This window comes from Anguilla rostrata, chromosome 1 (genome assembly GCF_018555375.3).
Source record: "Anguilla rostrata isolate EN2019 chromosome 1, ASM1855537v3, whole genome shotgun sequence".
NCBI classification, from domain to species: domain Eukaryota; kingdom Metazoa; phylum Chordata; class Actinopteri; order Anguilliformes; family Anguillidae; genus Anguilla; species Anguilla rostrata.
Window position 1 is genome coordinate 22,410,902 of NC_057933.1, and position 25,093 is coordinate 22,435,994.

The window sequence follows — 25,093 nt, forward strand, 5'->3', positions numbered from 1 at the left end:
GTGCTGGGTCATCCTGAATTGCTGGAGCTCTCCAGGGCTTGCAGTGTCAGAAGGAAAATAAGCTCCCCCCCCCTTTCCCCAACAATACTTTATGAATCAAAATCTTGTCTGGAAAGCGCATTGAACCTGGCAAGCCTCTTTCTGTTTTCTGCCTTTTGCAATTTTACATTTATCGAGCAGACCTACATTACTGGAACGACTAATTGTGAAGATAAGGGATCGGTGAGGGATGGAATGTTTTTTATTTTATTTTATTTTGGAGGAGAAGGATGGAGATGGCTCGACAGCAGATGCTTCCTTTCCAAATAAAAGGGAGGGCGAGGAAGCTCAGTGAGAGATTGGAGTGTGAAAGCGGCTGTTAGATTGCTTTTGGGAGCCGCTGAAGCCCATCACTGAGGGATGGCGCTGCAGATATGGTGCATTTGTATGGATTTTGCTTTCCCTGTGTCCTTGCCCACAATCCTCGTTTCCCATATTCTCCACCGCTCTAAATTTTCTGGCCACTTTTCTTGTGTTTATGGGCTTTTTTTTTCCCCCCCTCCCAAATCACAACATCTTCCCTTTTGGCCCTCACCTCCGAGCGCGGGGAGAATTTATGAAATTAATGGGTTTACGGCTTCTCTGCTCTAAGAATTCTTTTTCTACAGCTTGAGAATGAAGTCTGACTCTAATAAAAGAAAGCATCCTTTCCTCAAATTTTAGTACCCACCTTAGAATAACCAGAAAGTTATTTTATGGCTCAACCAATCTTATTATATATCATGTTTAGAGGCCTTTGTTGGGAAGAACCCCTGATTTTGAAGAAAAGGAAATTCAGGTCCACTTTTTATTGTGCCCCCTGCTAATTATGACTGTAAAAGAAAATTCAAGAGACAAACAAAGAGATGAGATTATTCCGCGAAATGGGTCTACAGGTGGTACTCCTATGGTTGTTGAGGTTTTTTTCCCTTCCAGTTATTGAAAATAGCTGGCAGATATTTGGCCTGCAAAATGGAGCTGCATCGTAATTAGGGCAGTGGACTATGGACCAGATGGTGCTGAGTTTGCATTTGGGATGGTCCTGTTGCACCCTTCAAGCTTGTTGCATCAATCACGAGAGTAAATAAGCCCCCGTTTTCTTAAAGGGAGAAGGTACCATTTGTAAGACCCAAAATATTAGCTCTGCGTTGTGCCCCTAATATAGGCATCTGCAGAACAAATAGCGCATAATTGCTACACATAATAGCCATGTAGCTGCAAACAGTAATTACGGCATTCAAGCACAAAGAAGCCATCCAACTGGGAAGACATGCTGTGAATATATACACACACAAATATTTTGGACATGTTTATATCAAGTTCTGAAAAATGTAATGGTTTTACTCATTATCTGAAATATTTAAATCCAACATGTGTTTTGAATGGATTTAAACTTTTGAATTGTGGTCTGAAATCAGCTGAGTAACTTACTGTGTCATCAAACAGAGAAACGGTCTGGTGCTTTGAGAAATAGTTTAAAAATGTTCAAGCATTAACTGCAGATAAACTGAAAATCTTCCTGATTTTGACCAAGTTAGGTGGGACTCTGAATAATGGCTTGTGAGTTTGTTTATGGTTTAATGGAACATTTGAAGATATGTTTTAATCTGTGCCTTTTCGTTTGGAAATTCTTAAGGGTTAACATTTTTTCATGCAGCCATGTTTCATTGTGTAACAACTTCCTGCATAATGTTAATCAGTGGAGTCCAGAAATGAATGGAAGAATGGATGACGATATTTCAAATATTCTCAGAAGCAGGGACAGGTGCCCTGCCACCTGCCCCTTTTGCCCCAAGTGCCTGATGTGCCCCTTTGATTTGATTAAAGAAAAAGTGTTTTTTGAGGTTTGTGTGCCCTTTTCCCACTTGCCTCTCAAGGGCCTCTCTCTACTGCCCTGCTCATTAGACATGTTGTTTAGCATTTAGCAAAATATGTAAAAGCAAAAAAGTCCAATACTTTATTTGTCCCTGAGGAATAGTTGTTCCTTGTAAGAAGAGGCATCTATTGACAGCAGTTTCATGTATTTAGATGAAGCAGCGAACAAGTTTAAATATTGTGATTTCAGTTCACTGGTGTAGTGCTACCGTTTGGCTAATAAGCACCAAATTAGTCACTGACATTTGGAGTGTCCTTTTATCCATGTACCAAATTGCATAAAATCTGACCAAGTGTTTTTGTCAGAAGTGAGAAAAGTGGCAGGAGAATAATAATAATCCAAAATGGTGAAAAATTTAAGATTGAGTCGACCCATATGGTCCTAATGAGGGGGTTGGTCACTTTGATGTCTTAATTACTGTGATTTTATTAGAGAATTGTTGAACAGTTTTATTTTGGGAGCTGTTTCGGGCTGCCATGTGTTATGATTTGCCAAACCTGTCAGTGTATAACTACTTGTAGTATTATGACATTGTTATCTATAGACAAGGCACATTGTAGTACATCCCTGTGGATTTTATAGGTTGTTTCCCCTAAGGTGGCATTGTAATAACAACATTAACAACAACAACAACAACAACAATAATAATAATAATTATTATAATAATAATAATAATGACAATAATAATAATAATAATTATTATTATTATTATTACTAATAGTAATAATAGTAAATTATAATACTGATAATAATAATAGTAATAGTAATAATAATACACTGAACAATCAGTTTCCAGGACCTGTGGTGCTTGGACCCCTAATGAATAGGACAGTAGAGGCTGGCATTATGTCCCCATGTACATAGTGCCTTGGGCAGAGTCTACCATGGGCAGGTCCTCTCTCTGAGCTCTCTCTCTCTCTCTCTCTCTCTCTCTCACTCTCTCTCTCTCTTCCCCTCACCCTCCCCGTGGCGTCGTTGGTCTCCACTTGGGCCGTTGCCAGCCGCCTGAAACCAAGCACAGGGCCATCAAATTAGAGCGGGCCATTTCTTAATCCATCCAGTCTGTCCGCCGCTTATTTATGTACGCGGTTAGCAGGATTGTTTTCAGTTTCCCCTCCCTAAATATAGAATTCATATTTACCACAATGGCTAATGTGAGTTCTTAATCATATTTGCACCCTCTGGGTTTTAAACATCCAGCAGGCCACCTGTCTTACACATTAGGAATTTCACAGGACAGATGGGAAGGTGAGAGAGCTTGTCCTTGGATAAACATGTTTTCAAACTGCAGGGGCAGTCTGGAGCCCGGGCGACCAATCCGTCACACCAGCCTGTCCTGCCCCTCCGCCCAATATTGGTCACACGTGCTTTCCCTGGCTCGCCTACCCCCGACTATTTAGATCCTGTTACTCACAGCGCTTTGCAATGCCATCACTTTTAAAAATGTTTTTATTTATTTTTTTAAATGTATGCTTGGATACAGAGCCACCATATTCTGTAAGGATATATTTATTTTAGAGGACTGTGCAGATTTATTTGAAATTGCATAAATTCTGATTTAATAAGGACTTTAGTGTTAATGACATTGTTTAATATTTTTGAAATATTGCATTTTTTTGTTTTACAAATGGCAGGGGGCAAGACAAAAATAGCCATGTATTTTATGCAAATGCTAAATATGTTAATTTATTTTTTTTTTTTGAAGGGCCTTGCATGAGAGCCTGATTTTGGATTGATGGCATTTACACATCGAGGGTGTGACTGTTGCTTCTTTTTTCATAAGCAAATGCCTCCTTTCCACAGAGGACCAATAATTACATTGACAACGCTGCTTATTCTGCCCAGTACCAGCTATAAGGCTGATATTAGCAAGTACCGACCTCAGCAGATTCATCTAGAGGCTGTTTTACAGCTTATTAGTGCTGTTAGTATTTTGGGAGTTGAAATAAAAACAGCAGAATTTTTTGCCCATTTGCTCATTTTGTTGTAGGTTACACTACCAAATTCCAAACATCTGACTTGTCTTTTATGCGTCTTGCGTGTGCACCTGTATACTGTAGCACTGAAAATCCCTTTCACTGAGATGTCTGTGCAGTATTAATTATTTAAGTGCTGCATAGTTCAGAGGCCATAGGCATCGTGTGTTTTCTGTGGGGCAGTGCAGTTCACCCTGCCTGAAAAAGAAACTATTCTCTGTGTTGTCTGTCTTCCCTCCTGTGTGATACTCATTGGAGCAGAAGGTCTGACAGAAACTGACAAAAGCCTCCCCTCTCTGTACCTCCCTCCCTCTCTCAACAGCTGCATGATCTCCTGCTTTCTTAATCGCTCGTGATAGTCTTTAAAAAACAATTGCATAATTACTCTCTCCCATATCAGATTAGAAGTTCTCGTTAGAAGCTCATTAAGCCACTTCCTTCAGTGGAGCCACAGAGACAAATGAGCATATATTGAGTCTCTTTCAGCAGGCAGGGCCTCCAAATCCCATCAAACCCTCCTGGTAACCTGAGAGACACCATGTCCTCCCGGTAATAATGAAGCCTCCACCGTCCTATCAAACCCTCCCAGAAACTAGGGAGCCACTGTAGGCCATCAGGCCCTCAAGAAACTATGTCATCCACAAACCCTTACACCATTCTGGAGACCTAGAGCTGCCGTATCCCATCTTACCCTCCTTGAAACCTTAGAGTCTCTATATCACATCAGAACCTTCAAGAAACCTAGAGCTTCCATATCCTATCAAACAATCCTAATAACCTAAAGACTCCATATCCCATCAAACCCAGCCTGTAATCTAGAACCTCCATATCCCATCAAACCATCCCAGCAACCTGTGAGCTTCCATATCCCATCAAACCTTTCTTGTAACCCAGAAAACCTCCTTATCCCATCTCACCTTCCCTGTGGCCTCTTGCAGCTAAAGCTCACGTGCTGTAAGTGAGAAGCAATTCCGAGATTCTGTAATCTTCTGGCATTTTCCACTTGCAGGGTTAATTCCAACTGCCTGTTTTAGCGTAAATTTACCATGACCGCTTCTGAGGCGGGAAGGGAAGCAGGCGAGAGGAATTTTACAGACATACAGCACATCAGAGCCTGACCTTATCTGTGCAAAGAACAGGCATCAAGCGAGCGCCCTCAGTGGCAAGTTGTCTGGGGCGCATTTTTCGCGATTATCATTCCTGTGCATCCGAGACCTTCATGAAGCCGTCGTTGGGTGGTAGCAGCCTTGAGGAGATGCTTCTGCAGTATTGTATTTTTTGTCGTTTCCAGAGAGTTGCTCTTCTTTTCTCCCCCCCCCCCCCAATCCTTTTGTTTTTCCAAACAATGATTACTATCACGGCTACAGCCCCGAACCTGGAGCATGTACCGAATCAAGGCAGCCAGAGAAAAGCACTGCATTGCGCATCAATTATTTAGGCTTATTTTGCTTTGTACAAACAAGCTCACTGGCAGGGAGAGGGGGCTCCGTGCAGCCAATTACTTCAAGGTGTTTAGCTCATTTATTATTGAAGGCGTAAATCTTGTACAGGTTGTTGGCAGCCGACCCCGCCAGGAGTCCATTGTTGCCGGCTTTGATCACGCCCGGCTGACTGGCGCGGGCCGCCTCTCCCGCCGCGGCGGACCCGGGCAGAGGGGAAGCACCGCGGAGGGGAAGGGGCGGCGAGGCTGCGGCCGCTCGGCGGGCCACCCCGGGTTAAAGAGATCTGCGGATCATTAGTCGGCGAGAGAAGCAAACAAGCATCTCCGGGCGCTCGCCCCCCGCCCTCCTCGTCATGCCCTCGACAGCGGGCTGCCACGACGTTTGTTTTTTGCGGCGGACGTCATTCGTCCGGTGCGTGGGGAGGGGGCGCTGACCCCCGGCCCGCTGGAGCACCGGGGGGCTGCGGGGGCTTCCTGTTTGCATGGACGCGCTTCGGATGTAAAAGCTTACATAAATGCGCAGTCGTGAGACTTGGTGATGCGGTGAACTGGGCCTGTGACCAAAAGGTTACAGGCTCGAGTCCCAGGTACTGTTCTGGTACCGTTGAGAAGGACACCTAACCTGAACGTCTTCTGCTAATTCCCAGCTGTATCATTGGGTGTTTTTTTTTTACAGTAATATCTAAATTGTAGGCCCTGTAAGTTGCCCAGATAAAGGTGTCTGCCTAAGCAAATAAAGAAAATAAAGCAGCATGGAGTGGTGGCTAGGGCACTGAGCTTTTTACCTGAGATCCTGGGATTTGGAATCCGAGATAAGATGCTGCCATTGAACCTTTCAGCGGAGCAATGTATGTGGAATGAGAGTGGTGTAAGATGGGAATTCAAAGCAAATTATCTTCAGATAAAGCTTGACTGCAATTAAAGAACAGAATGATGTCCAAGTACATTTTGGACCTTGCTTCAAAAGCGTGGTAGTCTGACCCAGACAGTGGTGTAGAAGCCTCTGCAGATTCCTCATTTAGATGTCTTGGCTGATAGCTGCTTTTTTGTGCAGAACACAGGCTTACTACAGTATAAGCAGGCTTCACTCTCCCTGAGGTCATCCAAATCCATTCCTGGGAGCAGATATCATCCCTGACAAAAGGACGGCAGCTAATGTATTAATCTCCCACTTGCCCAGAGCTCTGTGTGTGGTAATTGGTCAGCTCTGCCCATTCAAATGGAAGCTTCTGGAAGTTTCTTGGGCATCGTGGCCAAAGGTCAGTAGGCCTGGTGTCAGGCAGAGAGTGTGGCAGATGTGTGACAGTCAGCCACAAAGGCAGTGCATTCACACACACACCCCCAAAAAGCTAAATTCAGACAGCTTTGGTCCTGAAAATGGCAGAAAATGTATCCAAGGATGAAATCGAGAATGAAGCGAATTTTTTTTTATTTCACTCTTCTGCAAGCATCATCATGCTCCTGAGGAAAACCAACTTCCAAATGTGCAGGAGTGCAAGGCCTAAACCGTTTTTTTCTCCCCTCTGTCTTTGCTTTAGTGCTTTCATCAGCCCTGGGAAGGTTTTTCTCTGAGTTAAGAGAGCTCAAGGTCTCCTCATCTGGTTCCCCTTGGATTTGGATTGAAGTGCTGAGTATCTCAGTTTGGAAGGTGTGATTTAGGAGTGCCCCCAGAGGGAGGACATTACTTCACTACGGGGGTTTCATGAAAGCTCTCGCAATTGTAATGTACATTATATCCGCAAACCCTTGGGCTCCTCGATATTAGTCATCTCACCAAAAAAAGATTAGCAGCTCGTAAAGAAATGTTCCTAATATCGGAACTCGCACCCTCCCAGCAACACCCACTCCCATTTTCATTTATGGCATAGTTTCGTTTCGCTTATAAAATGCGGGGTGGTCATTTAAAAATTTTATTGTTTGTTTATTTAAGCTATACTTTCCCCCTCAGTGTTGATTACACCACAGAATATGTTAAGTACAGGTTTTAAGAAGGCAGGGTGCTTTGATCCCAATGCAATCCAGTGAACGCTATTCTTATTTGCTTTGGATGCAATCAAACGTTTGTGTTTATTTGCGCTTGCACAGCCGACGCACATTTCCAAAACCGGGATGTTCCTTGTAGTCACTTAAAAGCTGAACCTCCTTTAAAGTTGAACCTCCAGTAAGATGCATCCTCAGCTCAGACGCTTCCTGCTTAATGCTGCGGCTTTGTGGACTGTACATTTTTTTTGAAAAGGTGATAAGCAATTAGTACAGCAATTACGACAGCGTGTTTAACTGTTTTACTGTGGCAAAAAAATCATTTCTAAATGTCTGTTTTTTTTAATATCCTTGTCTAGTGACTTTTCTTGAATATTCATGATCATGAGTACGTTTCTGAGAGATAATCCTCGGAATCGTTCAGTCACCCAGAATTCTCCTCTCGCCGCCGTGAAGCCGTGGGCTAACGTCGGAACGCTGGCTGATGGGAAGGAGCGGCCTCCCTTTTTTGTCGTCTGCGCTTTTTTGGCCGGGCGGGCGGTAAAAAAGAGGGGAGCGAGCCGTCTTAAGGGCCGGGGGGTTGTGGGACCAGAGATGCTGGCTCAAGTAATTGCGCAGCTCCCAGGTGATGGGGGCTTATGTGGCATTAACAGTGTCTGTCCCCCGCTCCGAGTGTGCCAAGTCCTTAACTGGGGAGCGCCGCTAATTTCGGAGCTAATATTGAGCCGTTCCGCCTGGGCGGCTGCAGCAGGTGCCTGGCGCCGACAGTGAGGAGAGAAAAGTGAGAAAGAATTACCATTGTACTGTAGAATTTCTGTGATTGAGCCCGGTGATTACCCTGACAGAACGGGGTGGGGTGTGTGTGTGTGTGTGGTGTGTTTGGGGGGGGGTGGGGGGGATGTTCCAGAATCGGGGGGGGGTGGGGAGGTGGCTGGCGCGATGGAGCTGACCGGAATCTGATGCCGAGCCAACCGGGGGCCGCCGCACTGTGACAGCGGCGCTTGGCTTGCCGTCTCTCATTGGCCGAGACGTTTGGTCTCTGATCTTTTCATTAAGGAAGAGGAAATGTGCGAGCGGGAGCACGCAGGAGCACTTAGACGAGTGCTGTTTAGGCTGGCGCCCTGGCTGAAAGAAAGGGCCAGCTGTCAGTTTAGCAGAGTGCTGAAAACGCGCATGTGAACCCATGTGCATTTACAGTACACGCCTAGCTTCCTGGTTTTAAGGTCACAAAATATGTAATGCAGTGGCAATGTTGGTACAATATACACTGAAGATTCTAATGTTTTTAACTATTCATCTCATTCAACTGGCTGTGTGTGCAAACATTTCCATCTGCCGTGTAGAAATTATTGTAGGATTGAAATCGGTTAGCTAATTTTGGTCCTGCTGTTTAAAGATTTCAAATTTTGACCTTTTTATTTATTTTTTCAAATACAGTGCAGTCTTTAACTGTTTGAGCAGTGACACAATTTTTGTTGCTTTGGCTCTGTACTCTAAAAGGGCTATAATTCCAACACAGATCACCTAATATGGATGTAAATACTCTCTAATTAAAGCTGTCTTCACTTTAAGCTCATTTTCATTGTGTCATTTCAAATACAATGTGCCGTAGTACAGCGCCAAAACAGCGAAAATTGTGTCACTGTCCAAATACTTACAGACTGCACTGTATGTACTCGCCAACATAACCCACCATTCCTCCATTTCTCCTTCAAATGTTATGGGTTTTGCTGCAACACGCATGACCCACACAGACGAGAGAACTCCTCAACCCCGGCCCACACTGGCGCCCCACACCCGCAGACGCCCCGATGCGCTTCCGCACCGCTCCGCGGCCGGTACCCCTCTCTCTCCTGCGCTCAGCACAGTCCCCAACGGCGGGACCGAAAGGCTGAAGCCGAGCGGTGGATTGGATGCATTTCCTCCTGACAATGGGACCTCTGCAGCGTGAGGGACGTTGAGAAGGCCTCCCGTGTGCGTGCGTTAATGAGAGGGAGGTGGGGGGGGGGGGGTACACGTCCCGAAAGCGCCCGCTCGCACCCCTCGGGCCCCGGGCCCCCCGGCGCAGCCGAGCAGGAGATTGCGGCCCCGCCCGTTCCCCGCTCTCATTGTCAACGGAGAGCATTCGGTTTCCGCTTCATTAATCGCCCCCATTCAGGTGTTTACCCACGTTCTGCATTTAAAGTGGCCGCATCGCCTCCCCCCCCCCCCCGAAAACCATAAAGACGCTCGGTGGGCTCCGTGCGCGCGCCATTGTGCGCTAGCCGCCATTCACGGCCCAGACGAGCGTGCGGACGCTCTTTAGCAGTCTGGGGCTCTGCGCGCTTCTGTTCTGCTGAGTTCTCTGTTCGGTGCTCGGCTTGGAGAAAAACGCTTTTAAAGTGAGAGGTCATTGCCGGGCGAGGCTCCCTGCAGCTATGAAACATTAGCAGGGGAAGCTAACTTTCTTCCAGTGGAAAACCAAATTTGGTTCTGCCCAAGTGAAGGAAGGAAGATCAGTCAGGTGACCTGACCATCTTGCTTTGGACCATCTGATTGGGACCTGGGATCATGTGACCACCCAGCATGAGACTTGCCATTCTTCCCAAAGCTCCTCCATGCTGTATCTACAACCACTGTCCCTTTCTCCCTACATTATGGGGACTTTTAAGGTGAAGTGGAAGGGAAGGACAAAGACAGGTCCCTATTGGAGCCCGAACAAGAGGGGTGGGAGGAGAGCAGGAGTCTGTATTTGGAAGTGCAACTTGACAGGTGGGGAACTGCAGTTGTACTTTTGAGTGAGGTAAAAAAAAAAAAAAAATTTTTAAACGCTGAGGGGGTGTAAAAATATATACAAATCTCGTAAGTTGCCGGAGGTAGGCAAATAATATGAAAATAAAGATATTGTCATTATGTTGTGATCTCGGCCTCCGTGGGAATGCAGGAGCTGGGAGGAGCCAGCTGGAGGCTTGCTGCTGGAGGCACTGGGTTCCCGTCCCCTGGGGAAAAGCACACTGAACCTCTCGTTTCCAGAGCGGCGATGGAGCCGCGTGCCGGCTGCGAAGACTCTAAGCCCCCGCCGCGTTCCCTGACAAAGCCGTACAGGCCCTGAGCGCTCGGCTCGAGCTCCCCTGTCTGCTCCGGCTCCTACATCCCCCAGAATGTCGGTCCCTGCCAAAACCCGCCTCGTTAATTATTAACCACAACGTGTCTAATCGCCGGGCTTCTGAGAGGGCTAGCCGAGCGCGGGTTCTGATCGGGTCTCGTCGTCCTGACGTGTAGATTACAGTCAACAGTGCGACCGCAGCTGTCTGTGAAAGCACACATTCCTGGATGTGAACATTTCTGAAACCAAAGATATCTGGAAATAATTATTTGAATAGGTACAAGTGTATTCAGACACAGACTATAGTTGAATAATATAAATGAAATGAAATGTCATCATTTGACACCTGTTTTGAATAATTAATTATTCAATTAATTAATTAGAATTATATATAATTAATTATATATAATGATATACAATGAATTAATCTGACATTCCGACACTTGTGTGAATTCGGTGTGAATTAAAGAAAACAATGATACTGTTCCTAGGTTTTTTTTTATGTAAATAAAAAAATTATTAGTTTTTATTTCAGTCCCCATGTGCAGGTGATACTTCTCTTTACAAAAAGGAAGTTTTTGAAATATGTTTTGGCCTTTGGTCCATTCCCTTGTACACTTACTTTTTGAACTGTACTTTTTGAATTGGACTTTTTTTTTAGGTAAGCCCAGGGATTGAACATCCCGCGATCCGAGTCAGACGTTTAAACAGGATTTCCTTTCAGCAGAACGCCATTCCGCTAACGCAGGTGACGCGCGGAGGGGGCGGGTTTTGCGTTTTTTGCCGTTTCTCGGCTTTGAGGCGGCGCGGTTGGCGTGTTAATCGCATTGCGGCGGGCTTACCTGCGCCGCCCTGAATGGGCTTATTCACGGCTAACGGGATTTGCGTCGCCGCGGCGATCCGTCGAGCCTCGCTCCCGCCGTCACTCAAAAAGAGGGCTCTTAATTACACGCCGACCGAGAGATCGCCACCGACGCCCCCTTCATCTCCCGCGTCTGAGGAGGGCCTACTGTTGCCCCGCCCTCCCACACCCCATCCCCCCCATCAAATCCCACATCATAGGAATCTCACACGTAGTCCTCACCGGTGAGCTGTGTCATTTTAGTCACGCGAGCTGCTGAAGGGAACAGTACAGCATCTGTGCATACATTAAATTATGTGCAAGGCTATTCAGCTCAGCAGGCCAGTGGTCTTCAGCATTTTTCAGCACCACCACGTCCATTTAAAATGGCCCCTGTCCCTACCCGCAGAAGTAACATAGCTAATTAATTCTAATTGAAATTAAATCGGCTATTGGCCTTAAGCTGATCAAATAAGCCCGCGCCCTTCATTTCGCTTTGATTTTGCTTGTTATTTCGCTGGCGAATAACCCTTCCTGTCCCAGAAGTGATGCTAGCAGCCGTGGTCCAAAAACCCCTCTCTCGCAGCAAAGCCCGCGCACGGCTATCTATGGTAATGTAGGTATGGATATGCCTTTCCTCTGGCTCAGCCGGGAGTTAAGACAAAACACCCAAGAGAAACTTTTCACATTGAAGAGCCTTTTTGAACTCCTCCCTCCCCCCCGTCTTTGGTCTGCTCTGTGCCACTGCTGCTTTCAGGTCCTCCTCCTCCGACACCACCACGCCGCCCGCTCTGGGGTTCCCACGGAAACATCCTTTTGACTGTTCCCTGCACCCGAGGGGGGCCAGGTGGCCCATGGGCACGCGGCTTTGAGCGGGTGTCCACCGCGGCTCTGAAAGCGCTCCGCCCGCTGGCTGCGGGCTGGAGTGAGGCGGGGTGTTGGTGCAAGCTGATGGAGATTGAAGAGGTTTTCGGGGGGGGGGGGGGGGGGGCATGGGTGTTTTTCACGAGGAACCTGCCAGAGATGTCATGTCTGTGACTCTTGTATCCCCTGCCCCGCTTAAGGACCCTGGAAGCTCGCTGGAGTTTCCACAATGAGGCAGAGAAATTATGTCTCATAAACATTATTGTTGCCATTTATTAATATATATTATTCAAGCGTGAGGAACTGTACGTGCAACACTCTACAGAGAACTGCCCTCAATTTGGCTTTGGAGCACAGGGCATTTCGCTATTGCCATAATACACCATCAGGGAGCCCAAAATAATGCATCTTAGGGTAATAATGGCTATGCATTGTGCTTCCTAAGTAGGCATAATTGTGTGATATTATCCAATAAGTCTGCAATGTAACTGTAATGTATTGAGTTCAGTTTCACTCATTTATTGCGGTTACTTCATAAACAACAAATGGGTTATCTTTTTTTTTTCTTTCTGAATCCACTTATTGGTGATTCTATTGTATGTTTTGACTTGATTTGACCAGCAGTAAAATGTAACTAGTTAACTGCTTATTGTTTGGCAGAGATGTTATAATGGACTGTTTTTTTTTTTATATCTGTCAATATTTAATCTGTGCACTACATCAAATTAGATGAAAGTTGCAATGCAGTCGATGTTCCCTACTTAGGATTAATTTTCTCTTGTGCCCACATGAAAACTGTACAAAACGAGTGTTGTAGCTAAGGATTCATTCCAGACCATAGGTCCAAAACAATTGCACTTAGCAGTTCAGTCTGGTGTGTAAAAATTGAACCAAATGAATTACTGGGAAAGAAAGTAGAATTGGTAAACTTTTCTTTTTCTCCTTTTTTATAAATTACTTTAGCAGAGTCTGTTTACTTGAGGAATTTTTTGATGTTATCAAGAATATGTTCTTGTTCATTTTAGTATTCAGTACAAGACATGACACCCTGTTTACAATACAACTATTTTCTGAACAACTTCATTGTCAAATTTGGTACGCCCCAATTAGTTGTCAGCGGTCTAAATTATCATTCACTTCAGATTCTACAATCTGGGTGTTACAGCCCAAATCACTTGGAGATCGTGATATTGTAAGAATGGTTTGTGAATTATGAAAATAACTGTGAATATTTTTTGTTGACATGACTGAATTGTGATCAGTTAGAGGGCACATAAATCCCTGCAATTTAGATAAAAAAAATATTCAGTTGAATTGCTGTATTGAAAATAATAATGACTTGAATATTCAACTGTGAAGATCTTGTATAGACTGAATCTAACATGTACATTGTTATTACGATGTTAGATTATTTTGATGTTTTGTGGCTGCAGTTTGTCTATTATGTTAGTTGTTAAAGTAGTTTGTAGTGTATCGTATATGAGAACAGAGAGAGTGCATGGTGTGTGTGTGTGTGTGTGTGTGAGAGAGAGAGAGAGAGAGAGAGAGAGAGACTCATCAGAACGCTGCACACACTGGTGACATCCGCCCTACTTTGTGGGGGACGAGTGCTAACCTTGTGCCCCGATAAGCACCCGCTCTGCGTGACAGAGAGGAGGAGGGGGCCCCTCCTCAGCTAACCTGTGGCCTCAATACACGCAGCCCGCGCGGGACGCCCCGAAGTGGCACAGCCACCCCGCCGCTATTCAACCCCTCCGCCCCTCCGCCGTCCCGCCAGAGGACGGATCAGAGGCTCTCTCAACCCCTGATAGGATTCGGCGGCTGTCGGCCCGGGTCTCCGCGTGGCCGCCGCTGAACGTTGCCAGGACGGGCGCTTAACCCAAATTAACATGCGGTCATTCAAGACCCGGGCAGTACGAGCGGCCCGGGCCCCGCGTGAGTCAGACGTGCCGCGCTGGACCTGGAAAACGTTTTTTTTTTTTTTTTTTCCAGGTCACAGCATTTGATCGCTTGTTTTTGCAGCGCGGAATGAATAATTTGGAGGTCAGCAAATCCAGGCAGATCTGCTGGTGTGGTATCCCTTCTTTAGTGTGTCATGTTTTTGTCTGGATGGCCTTTTCTTTCATTCCTTCTCAACAGGGGGTGGCTTTACCTATATCTGGACCCCCCCCCTCACATCCCCACCCTCCCTCCAGCCCAGTTGTAGCATGAAAGGTTGGCAGCTTTAGTGTCTTTGGTCCTTCCATCCAAACTGATTCCCTCGCCCATTTCATCGTGCACTTGTACCCTCGGTCATTTCTCTATGAAAATACAACAAGATGATGATTCACACTAGCGAAGTGGCATAAAAAGGCAGCGGCTATTTTGGAAGCTCTGGAAACATGATGGCGCGGGGACGAATTAAGTGTTTAAGGCTCATTGCATGCCCAATGTCTATTTTGCATCAAGCCACATTTGCTTGGAGCGAATAAGTCAGGATAGTTGGCTTCAAATCCAATTACAGGAAAGAAAGTACTAGAGAGGCTTGGAGGGTCGCATAAATCAAAAGCATGTGTCCTTCAGCTGGCAAAGTGTACGACTCACTTTAGCAAACACTAAAACAAACACTTTTTATGATTGTTGTCTTCCACACTTCTGGAGTTGGAGCCTCGTGATGAGCAGGCCCGTATCTCCGTGTGAAATGATAATTCATCATTTTGAGGTGCGCTTCGTAGGTCTTTCCTTTCTGTTGGAAGTTCGGTTCCTTTTTTGTATCGGCGGAGGTCTGAAGCCGGAATTGCGAATTGTTTAATCTTTTTTGTGTGAAGAGGAGAGGGCGCGCGCACGAAGGCACGTCGGTACATTTTCCACGGTCGTCCCGCCGAATCAACGGCCCGGCCCTCGAAGACGCGGTGTAGGGCTGAGGCGCGTTCCAAACGACCGGCGAGCATCGTAAGGGTCCCGAAGATCGGCTTGAAAGAGCTTGCTCTTCACACTAGAAGCGAGCGGTTTCAGGATAACAAAACCTTAGCGCTTGCTACCGCTGTGAAAACGAGGCGACCGCGGCAGCTTTTCGGCTCCAGAAGTCTCCGTCTGGCGAGCGTGCCCCCCCTGAGCCACATCGCGCTCCTTCTTTCCCTTTTTTGATGGCCATTAAAAGATATTATTTTGATCAAAGCCTCTCCGAAAGATATTGATGTTTAAATGCACTCGCCGAGAAACGGCTAATGGTTACAGTGGGGGGTCGGCCCGTCTCAAAAGAAAGAAAGAAAGAGGCTGGCGGATGTGCGTGAGTACGAACTGTGCGCGAACGCGTGAGAGAGAGAGAGAGAGAGAGAGAGAGAGTGCTGTGTGTGCGCTCGACGCCTCTCTGTTCAGGGCGTGCGAATTAAAGGATAGGCTTAGGGCCCCCAGTGCGAGGCGCTGTGCCGTGCCGAGCGCCCCCCCCGCCCCCCCCCAACCACCCACCCACCCCCCCCTTTAACATGCATGCCTCTCATTCATGCGGCCCGCAAGAACAGGGAAATAAATTTGTCAAACCCCTCTCATCCGGTCAGCGGGGCACCGCAGTCGGCTCGGGACCGCCCGTCCTCCCCACCCGCCGCAGGGACGGCCAATCGGAGAGGGGGGGGGGGCGGCTTGACATCACGCAGGGCACCGGCTCCCCGGGAAAGGGGCTTTATTAGCCGCCGCGGAGGCCTAATCCCGCGCAATCGTCCGCGTTTTTCCCCCCGCGCAAATCGCCCGCGCCGTCGTAATTGCCGCGAACGCGAGGCGGCGTCCGGGATGAATGCGGCCTCCTCGCGGTCCGCTCGCCTGCGCGCCATTGTGCGGCCATTGTGTTTCTTCCGCTCTTTTCTTTCACCGGCTTCATTCACGCCCTTCAATACCACAGCAAGAGGTAGAAAAACAACAAATGAAAAACGCAAAGTTGTATGCTCCTGTTTTGTTTTTTTTTCCTCTGTTGTTGCTTTTTCTCTTTCCAATTCAGACAGACTCCTTTTTTTTCCCGTTCGCCGGGCTCTGTGCTTTGATGTCGGAAATCGTCTCGATGCGACCTGGTAGCACTTTTTAAACAAAGCAGTAAATAAGGAGGAGGGGGGAGATGCTCCTACCAAAACTCCACTCCAGCCCTCCCTCCTACTAACCGTTTCCGCACGCAAACTCCTACATTCTCACCCACCTCGGAATAGTCACTCCATGCCAGCTATTTCCTCTTTCAGAAGTACAGTAAAAGTGCAAAATAACAGGGTAGAAACTCCTGCTAGATGGGGACTTAAAAGTTAAAAGGAGCCTGTTCAATCCAGGTTCGCTTGTTGCCTGGATTGAACAGTTTTGGTGTAGGGCAAGTAGGCCTGGCAGCCATTGTGTTTGTGCTACCTTGTCCGTCCTCGCTATACAATTTGTGACAGCCAGGGTACTTGCAACAATCAATCATTCTGGAAAGGGTAATGTTAGCTATATTCAGGCTCTTCACTTGTGACAGCTCTGTGCAATCCATACACAGTGCTATGCGATCTCACGAGCTAAATTCCTAAAAGATCTGCGCTCAAAAGTTTCGTAATGGGTTTAATGCCCGCCTTATTTCCCGGAATCCTATAAGATCCTTCCCCCCCTGCCTGTCCCGCGGAATTCCAGCTGCCTGGGAAAGCCGGAATGGCGGAAAAAAAAAACCGCTGGCGTAAAGGTCGCGCAAGGACGTTCGTTCCCAGCGCGAAGAGACGCGCGCCGCTTGGTCAAGTTGTAACTCTGATGGTATCACACTTTGTTTGTTTGAATATACACAACTTTAGGGAATGCTCTTTTGTGTGCTGCCGGGCTTGGAGCACACTTGAAACGCTGAATATTCATCACCGAGTGCCGTCAGGCTGGCACAGTCGAGGGCCTATATACTCGAGCTACGTGCTTTAGCCGCGCACTCCAGCAGGATGCTATGCTAAAGGAGACTGGGCGTGAGTTCCATACGCTCTCTCCCACATGCCGCCACCTGCGGTTGTCTCTCAGGGCATTGAAGCCACCAGGGAGACTCTGGGAGAAAAGGTAGCGGTAATGGCTATACTGGACCGTGATTGAGGAACCACTTCAGAATATCAAAAAGTGAAGGATCGTTTCATGCGTTTATTTGGCTCACCAAGGTTGAACGGGTAACCCGATCTGTTCCTCTTTATTTGTGAGTAAGATTAATTCTTTGGTTTATCCCTCTTCCCATTTAGAAAAAGAGAACTGTTTGGCAGGTTAACGGTGGTTACAGCTCTTATAAGGCAGTGCCATACACTAGGATCAAGTTCCTTAGCCTGTAAAGTCCAAATTCTTATAGTGGTGTGGTCAGAATCAGGTTGTTTCGAAAATGAATAAATAAATACACGCGTGTGTGTATGCATATGTGAGCGCGTGTGCTTGTGCGCATGTGCATGTGTTTGTGTGTGTCTGTGGGGACCGGACATATGACTTCTATTTTTAACCTAGAATTATTGCAATAGGTTTCCCATTTGAAGCAAACAGGACATGAGGAAAACTGCCCCATTGGGGAGCACTTGCAGTACTGCAGCACTATAGGTATGACGGGCATCTTCCAACTCCGGGCTAAACCTTGTGTGCACTGGAGTACGGACCACAAACACTTTCTACACAGCCCATAATGCTCATCTGATGTTTTGTATTAAAACGGCAGAATTGTATTTTCATAAACATTATTTTCTGGAAGGACGTGGCATGGCCAAGTTAGTAAGAAATTGAATTATGTTACCAAGGAGACAGCATTTACTATAATGAAGAGTAAATTCTAGAAAATGGCCTCCTTTTTTTTACGGCAGCTAGAAGAGTCACAAAAGCGATTGATTGGTCTTGGCATTTAGTCCTCCATCAGCTGTATCATCCATTGCTTCAGGAGAGAGGACGCTAATCCGAAGTGACATTTCTGTTCTGGCTGGCTTTTCTAGCCTGATGAAAGCAATTACCGCCATCCCAAATGATCATTTGCAGAAGTTTCAGCAAGTTTAATTGATATTTTTATTGTTCTTCCTCCAAAGTTGAATGGTAGAGTGATTAGTGTGATCTGGTAAATAGAAGCCCCAGACAACAAACAAGGTGAGGCGCTGGAAGGTTATGTTTCCATTAATGATACTTGCAAATAACTTGCCGTGGGGACATTATTTTCTTCTGTTCGGGGGAGGGGTGCTTTTGTGGCTCTGCGTAAGGAAGCTTTCAGCGAATCCCCCTCTCTCCCCTTCGCGGGTTTGGCGGGAAGTTGCGACATCTGTGTTGCACTTGCGCTGCTTTGCATTCATGAAGACTGTAGCCGTGGGAAATTGAAAGCAGACTTTTAAAAAAAATGTTATTTCACTGGGAACCTTTTTCCAGTTATACATTTAAACCTGGTCGAGAAAGCACGCCAGAATAGGTTTACATTTTGATTTCGTACAGTAATAATAATATTTGGAAGAATGCATGTGAATTGACGGTAATATTAATACTGTAGTGCAGTGTTGTGGTGAGGTTTTGTCCTATCTGTGGCGCGATCTCAAATGGTCCTGTTCCACGTAACTATACAAAGTGCATGCGGGGGGTACAGTAATTTTCCCACACAGCCCTTCCCCCTGATGCGAGTGGAAGACCAGGAAATGAGAGACAATGACAATTTATTCCCCCCACAATGATTGCAATCAGAGGCCCCTCAGATTCCCTGATTTCCCCGCTGGCACCTTCTGTGTGGCCAATAATCATTCTTTTCCCGAGTAAATATTTAACAGTTTTTCTTGGTGTCATTGTCGCGGCGCTTCGAGCGTGCGCTCGCATGATTTTAAATTTGCGGGGAGTCATTTGTAAACGTCGGGTTACCGCTACGTGCTTTATTAGCCCAAATGAGTGTTGAAAACCGGACGGAAAGCCCTTTCTTAGCTTTGCACCAATCGGGAGGCGGGGATGACCGCGTGAGCCGCGTGCGCCGCTTTGACCCGGGAGCAAGATCATGTCTGCAAAACAAGACGCCCTCATCCTTTCTCTTGATAGGTGCTTAAAAAGCCATCGAGGACCCAGGTTGAATTTCACCTTCATTTTTTGTTTAAAAAAAAAAAAAAAGAAAAGAAAAAACAAAGGCATGTATTTGACTTCGGTAGAACGTGATAAATATGGCTCTGGTATGAAGGTCACACAACCCTGGCGCATCAAGAAATATTTGGCAGGCCAACATAATGCTTTCCAAGTTTGCGGAACAAATGAAATTCTGCTGGTGTGTCGCAGTTTGCCTCCAAACAACCATTACAACTAGCTTTATATATTGTCTGGGCAGCAGACCATCAAATGGTACGTTTCTTCTGCGGCAGAGAGGCAGAGATGATCGAGAGTAGCAATCTGCCACTCAGCTGTAAGGGCAGAGTGTGCATCTATATTTGGTAGTGAAATTATCCTGTTATGCTCTTGATGCTTACGAAAGCTAACGTAAATTGATTATGACAACTACGATCGTCGCATTAGCGAGGCGGAGAGATTCTTCGGCAGCCCCGCGAAGGTCCCGGCAGAGCTCCCGAGTTTTACGTCTGAAAAATTGCGAACGTCGCGAATCGCTGAACGGCGTAGGTGAGCCGGAGGGGTGTCACGGTCGCTCTGGAGAAGCGAGGAACCGCGTCTGCGCACACAATACAGAGCCCGGCTCGTTCCCTCCACCTGGAGAAAAAAAAAAAGTGTGTTTTTGTGCTGTGCCAAATTTTGCCTTTCATTCCTTTGTTTCTTTTTTCCTGTGTATCTTAGCAAACGCTCCAGTGAAATTAATGGCTGGCGATTGTCTCCTTTCCCAGTCGTTATTCATCTACTCGGAATGTTTTTCCAACCGCCAGCTTTCTAAACCCTTTCTAACCAATTTTGCATCCGTGGTGCTAAAAAATTAATGTAAGTGTTGGCCAGTAGGGAACCAAAGCTTCTTGGGTGATTTATTGCCGACTTAATCCAATATGGCTGGAGATGATGAACGCAATGGATGGCCGGGAGTTGCCTTTTGGAAGTGCGGAAGCTGCTGAAGCAGGTTGTTTGATATTAAATAACACGCGGCAGGAGATGGGCGGCTTAGAATGGAGCATTTCATCTTGATAAACAATCATATGTCCCGCTCAGGTTTGTGGGAAACATTAACAGTGCGGGGGATGTTTGCTTGCAGGAGGAACAGAGCCCCTGGTAATAATGTGTGTATGATGTGGTACAGTAGCATTGCAGTGTGAAGGTGCATTTACCTGTATGGCCCCTATAGTTCACAAACGCTAAAGCTGCACCAGAAATGTGTTCAGTTTGTGGTTTTAAGTTGAAATCTTAATAAAATTGCACTCTGCAGTATCCCGGGAATTATACAGATCCTTTCTATAAAAATGTATGTGACCGCTATGAGCTAGCATACTATAGAATATGTGACATTCAGAGTAGTGAAATTGCTGTAGTTAATTTCTGATTCAGATTTTATCATGTAATAGTGCTCCTATATTTGTGAGGCTCTCAAAAATGTTGTCATGCATATTGGATCTCATGAACTCGAGAGATTTTTGTGGCAAAATAATTCATTGTTTTTATGATTTGCATCATTATTACAGGTGTAGTCTTTCTAATGACTGAATAAATAGTAGTTGTTTTATCTGAAATTCAGAAAGAGCAAGTCTTGTTATTTAGTGCTCCTATGTGCAGAGCAACTGTGTTTATACACACAGAACTACATGTCCCTCAACAACACACTTACATGTCTTTTTCAGGCAGCACAGAAGGTGCTGTAACATTGCTGTGTTACGCACACTGCAGGCTTTTGAACGCTGGGTTAGTTCAGCAGTTCCTGTTTTGCAGTAATACCTATGGGAAATTCTCCAATTAATGAACACTCCAATTAGAAGATAATTTCAAGCGCTCCTTGATTTTATTGATTAAATGCAATCAATTACATAGACTAGTTAGGATACATAAGATCAGGTTCTTTCATTGTATAATCAGCCTTTGAGCTGTGTGTATCTATATCATTTCATGCGAATGTCATTTTGTTACTATGGATGGCCTAAGCCTTGCACCTATTGTAATCATTGTCAAAACTATCTCATTTTTTTCAGAAATATATCGCACTGATCTATCACAAATATTCCTCATAATTTTTATAACCATGTTTAGACATTAGCTTTCTAATTCAGATGCTCCAGTTGATATGGTGATAGCCGATGATGGCTTTGAAGACTGTTTTTTTGTAGTAAAATGATTCCATCACAAGTTGCCTTTTTTAAATGTGACAAGACACTTAGGCAGTGGGATGGTACATGAGATGTCTTTGTTTTAGGTCAAACAGCAAAACCGTTTTAACTTGACTAAGAGATCTACACCCTTTGCAGCTTCTTATGTATTGGCGGCAATTTAAAAGTCATTCATCCAACTGCCTCTTGAGACTTTGGGCCAGACTGAATCAGAAATTCGACCCACCTTTTAAATTCTGCTAGCTGAATTAATTGTTTAGAGGTTTCCCTCTGGGATGAAGCTTAGTCACTAACCGTTGCAATGATTGCTTGGTTTGGTCATGTGACCGCTATCCTCATTACACTGGTGCAACCAAGTCTGATTACTGATTGAGCCAGGAAAGTGTGTGCTACATCATGATTGGGCTAGGTGAGCACATGCTTCTTGTTGATTGGGTCAGACTGTGGGTTTCTCTGTGATAATTAGGTAGTCTGAGTGTGTACTGATTTGTACCTGTGTCTGTATCCTGCATGCTGATTGGCCCAGATGATTTTGTTCTAATTAGCAATTGGCCCCATGCGAGGGTGCACTTCTAGGTCCATGTGAATATTTTCTAACAGTTTGCGGTTTGATGTCATTGGTCCAGTAGAAGTGTTGATTGCCCCAGACGAGCCTGGTTGAATTAGGTTGAATAGGGTGTCGAGCTTGATGCAGGCATGTACGTTCTGATTGGCTCAGATGAGTGTGCTGCATGGACCACGCTAGCGTGCGCTAACCCCGGCTGCCCTCTCAGGTTGCAGGCTCTGAGGAAGGAGAAGTCCCGGGATGCGGCGCGCTCACGGCGGGGGAAGGAGAACTTTGAGTTCTACGAGCTGGCCAAGATGCTGCCTCTCCCCGGCGCCATCACCAGCCAGCTGGACAAAGCCTCCATCATCCGCCTCACCATCAGCTACCTGAAGATGAGGGACTTCGCCAACCAGGGGGACCCTCCGTGGAACCTGCGCATAGAGGGCCCGCCCCCCAACACCTCCGTAAAAGGTAGGAACCCTGTCCCCTTCTCCACTACAGAGCTGGAACCGGGCTGTCCAAAAATCACCCGCACCCAGAGCAGCGGCACACAGTATGACATCACACTGACACCTGCCCAAATCAAGATGGCTGGCCTGTTTAATTTAGACATGAGCTGTTTAGGTGTGCACCTCTATGCTACACAAATACTACAGTGAAGATAGTCACTGAGTTCCCATACTGTACACACACTATGTCTTGCATAGCTTACATAGCAAAGCAGGAGTTGTACACCAATGTACAGGTGCTCTAATTTTAGTAATTGTAATAATTTCTGGATGCAATTAAACAAGCCAAAACAGGATGAGGAATGACATGACAATGTCCAACATGTAGAAACAAGATTTGCATATTCATTCGGAATGTTTTCAAATTTGGGCTTCATCTGCTTTGGTTAGATGCTAATTTTCTCATTTGCTGTTCCTGTAGATTTGACATTTCACTTAACTACTCTGGGAGCAGTGTAGAAAACATCTGTAAAGTTCTGCAAAGCTGCGATTTTCATTTGCAGTGATCAAGCTAATATAAGTATTAAATGTGCTTTCCATTGAGTTCCATTGGTAAACCATGCGAGAACCGTCTTGCTGACTAAGTCTGAACAAATTTGCACGTTCAGTTTTGTAAATAAAAAGGAATAATTCATCCTTCTCTGAAGAAAGCACGCATGGCTTCACAGAGCCACGTCTCCTTTATAGGATGGAGTGCATTTATGTTTTTCCGAGGTAAATTCCCATTGAAAGAACATGACAAATCTAAGCAAATTGCGGGAACGTTTTCATTTTCTGTGTACTGTTTGTTCTGTGCGGTACACAACAGGTGGCATCATTGCATTGTTTCCCTTTTGATGAGGCGCATGCATTTTAATGAGGAAAACGTACGTACGGAATCGTTCGCCCCAGTATGTACGGCGATAGATTTATACTGCCGCTGTGTGAAGCCTTCCATCATGGCTCGGCTCTATATTCAAATGAAGGAAATGCTAAAAGGTTATGGGGCTGCGTGGAACGTGCTCTGGCTTCCACAGCCCGTAAAGCAAATGACATTGCTCTCGTTTCGCATTTTAAAAACGAACCTATCGGCATCGCTGACGTTCACGGACGGCGAGCAAGGTGAACGCCGTGACCGCGGGCCTACAACCGCCGGTGACGCATCTTCGCGTCCTATCAACGGTCTTGAATTGCTTAGCTCACCAAGTTTCGCGTCTTGCAGACCTTCTTCCAAACCTACGGATTCAGAGGGTTCCATGGCTGTCTGACCCCGTCACGATCAGAGACCGCGGTGTTGGCTGTTTGACGTTTGGCTACATGCTAATGGCAGACTGTGCTGCTTTAATGTAACGCGTGAAGAAGAATGTTCTCATCTCCTCTGGTTTGCTTGTGCACTCAGGAGCAGTAATTCTCTTTCTGATCCTCCGGAGTCTGCAGTTCATTCAGTAGGCCTGTCTTGTGATCAATTTCCTAGCGCCTTTAACACATGTACTGTGTCAACATTGCCACAAATATGTTATTACATATGATTTGCCAAAGAAATGATTGTGTCGACTTCTGGAAAGGACTTTTTACTTAATAACTGATGATTGTAACCTTTAGGGAAATCTTAGCGCAGTGAAGGTTGGCAAATCCATTTCCAAACAGATCTTTGCTCGAAGCCTGAGAGCAGAAAACCTCTCTTCTTGCTTCATTTTTAGCAAGAAACAAAATCTGAGATTAGTGCTGGTATTTTTCCTGCGATAATGGCCTTACAAGGCCCCAGCCATCTTTTTTTGAAAAAAGAAAAAAAGCCTCTCCACACTCCAGTGCAAAGTTTTCTAGCCAGGGACAGAGAATGTTGGCCCTTTTCCATAATGAAAGCTCCTGATATTAATGGCGTCAGAAGTAAAAGAATTTGACCTCCAGTTTTCAAGTGTTGATTTATTATCATAACTTGCGCCGGCGAGCCGCTCTCCTTTTGTGTCTATTGACCTTTACCGTAATTGACCCATCAACTAATTTTTTCCGAGCGTTTTAACCGAAATTTGCTGGTCTCTGTCAGAGGCGATTCACATCTGTTGAAGGACACTGCACAAACAAGCGTGACCTTTCTCTTGTTCGGAGGCTGGCGCGTGCCTCCTGACCCCCTCCGCCACCTGTGCGTTTATTATTCATGCATGCAGAACAGGAACTGGCAGCCAAAATGCCACACTTTATTAACGGCGAAAAATAGATGGTTCTGTGGGAGAGAGGAAAAAAAAAGAGAAAGAAAGAAAGAAAGAAAGGAAAAGCTTGAGGGGCTTTCGAGCCTGGGAGCCCGCGTCGAGATGGGTTCCACCCGTCTGTTGATCCCGTCAACCGCTTTTTTTTTTTTTTTTACGAGGCCTCCCTTCCGTCTGTCCGTTTTCGTCGCCGGGCGCGCAGAGCGGCGAACCATCAGTTCGCCCCGCGCAGACGGTTATTGTCGCCTCGCTGATCGAGGACGGCGTCGTCTTTGTCGCGAAGCGAGCTGGCGCCGTCGTCGCGTTCGATGGCCTGCGGCAGACACGCCGTACTGTAGGTCCCCGCGTGGGGAGGGGGGGGCAACGCGGCCCAACCCGTTTTGGGGGGGAGGTGTTCCGCGCAGGTACGGCGCGACGTCTCGGACGCGGTCTGAAGGGCCGATCTCATCAAAGCCTTAGTTCCCCTCACAAAGCCGTGCGCCCGGTGGTTATTCGACAGCCGAATCGCTCTGCGCCGCGGCCTAATCCGCTCCCGCCGCGGACCGCCGCGTGGGCCCGGCGGGCGGGCGGGCGAGCCCCGCGTAG

General features: G+C 46.3%; 1 protein-coding gene across 5 annotated transcripts in view; it reads left to right on the forward strand.

Annotated features, from left to right (window-relative positions):
• Positions 1-25,093, forward strand: part of LOC135252213 (neuronal PAS domain-containing protein 3) — a 300,620-nt gene that overhangs the window by 83,484 nt on the left and 192,043 nt on the right. For all 5 annotated transcript variants that reach the window (XM_064330040.1, XM_064330056.1, XM_064330047.1 and 2 more), the window contains one exon: positions 22,043-22,287. In XM_064330040.1, coding sequence (XP_064186110.1) covers positions 22,043-22,287 — 245 coding nt within the window. The remainder of the gene's footprint in view (positions 1-22,042; positions 22,288-25,093) is intronic.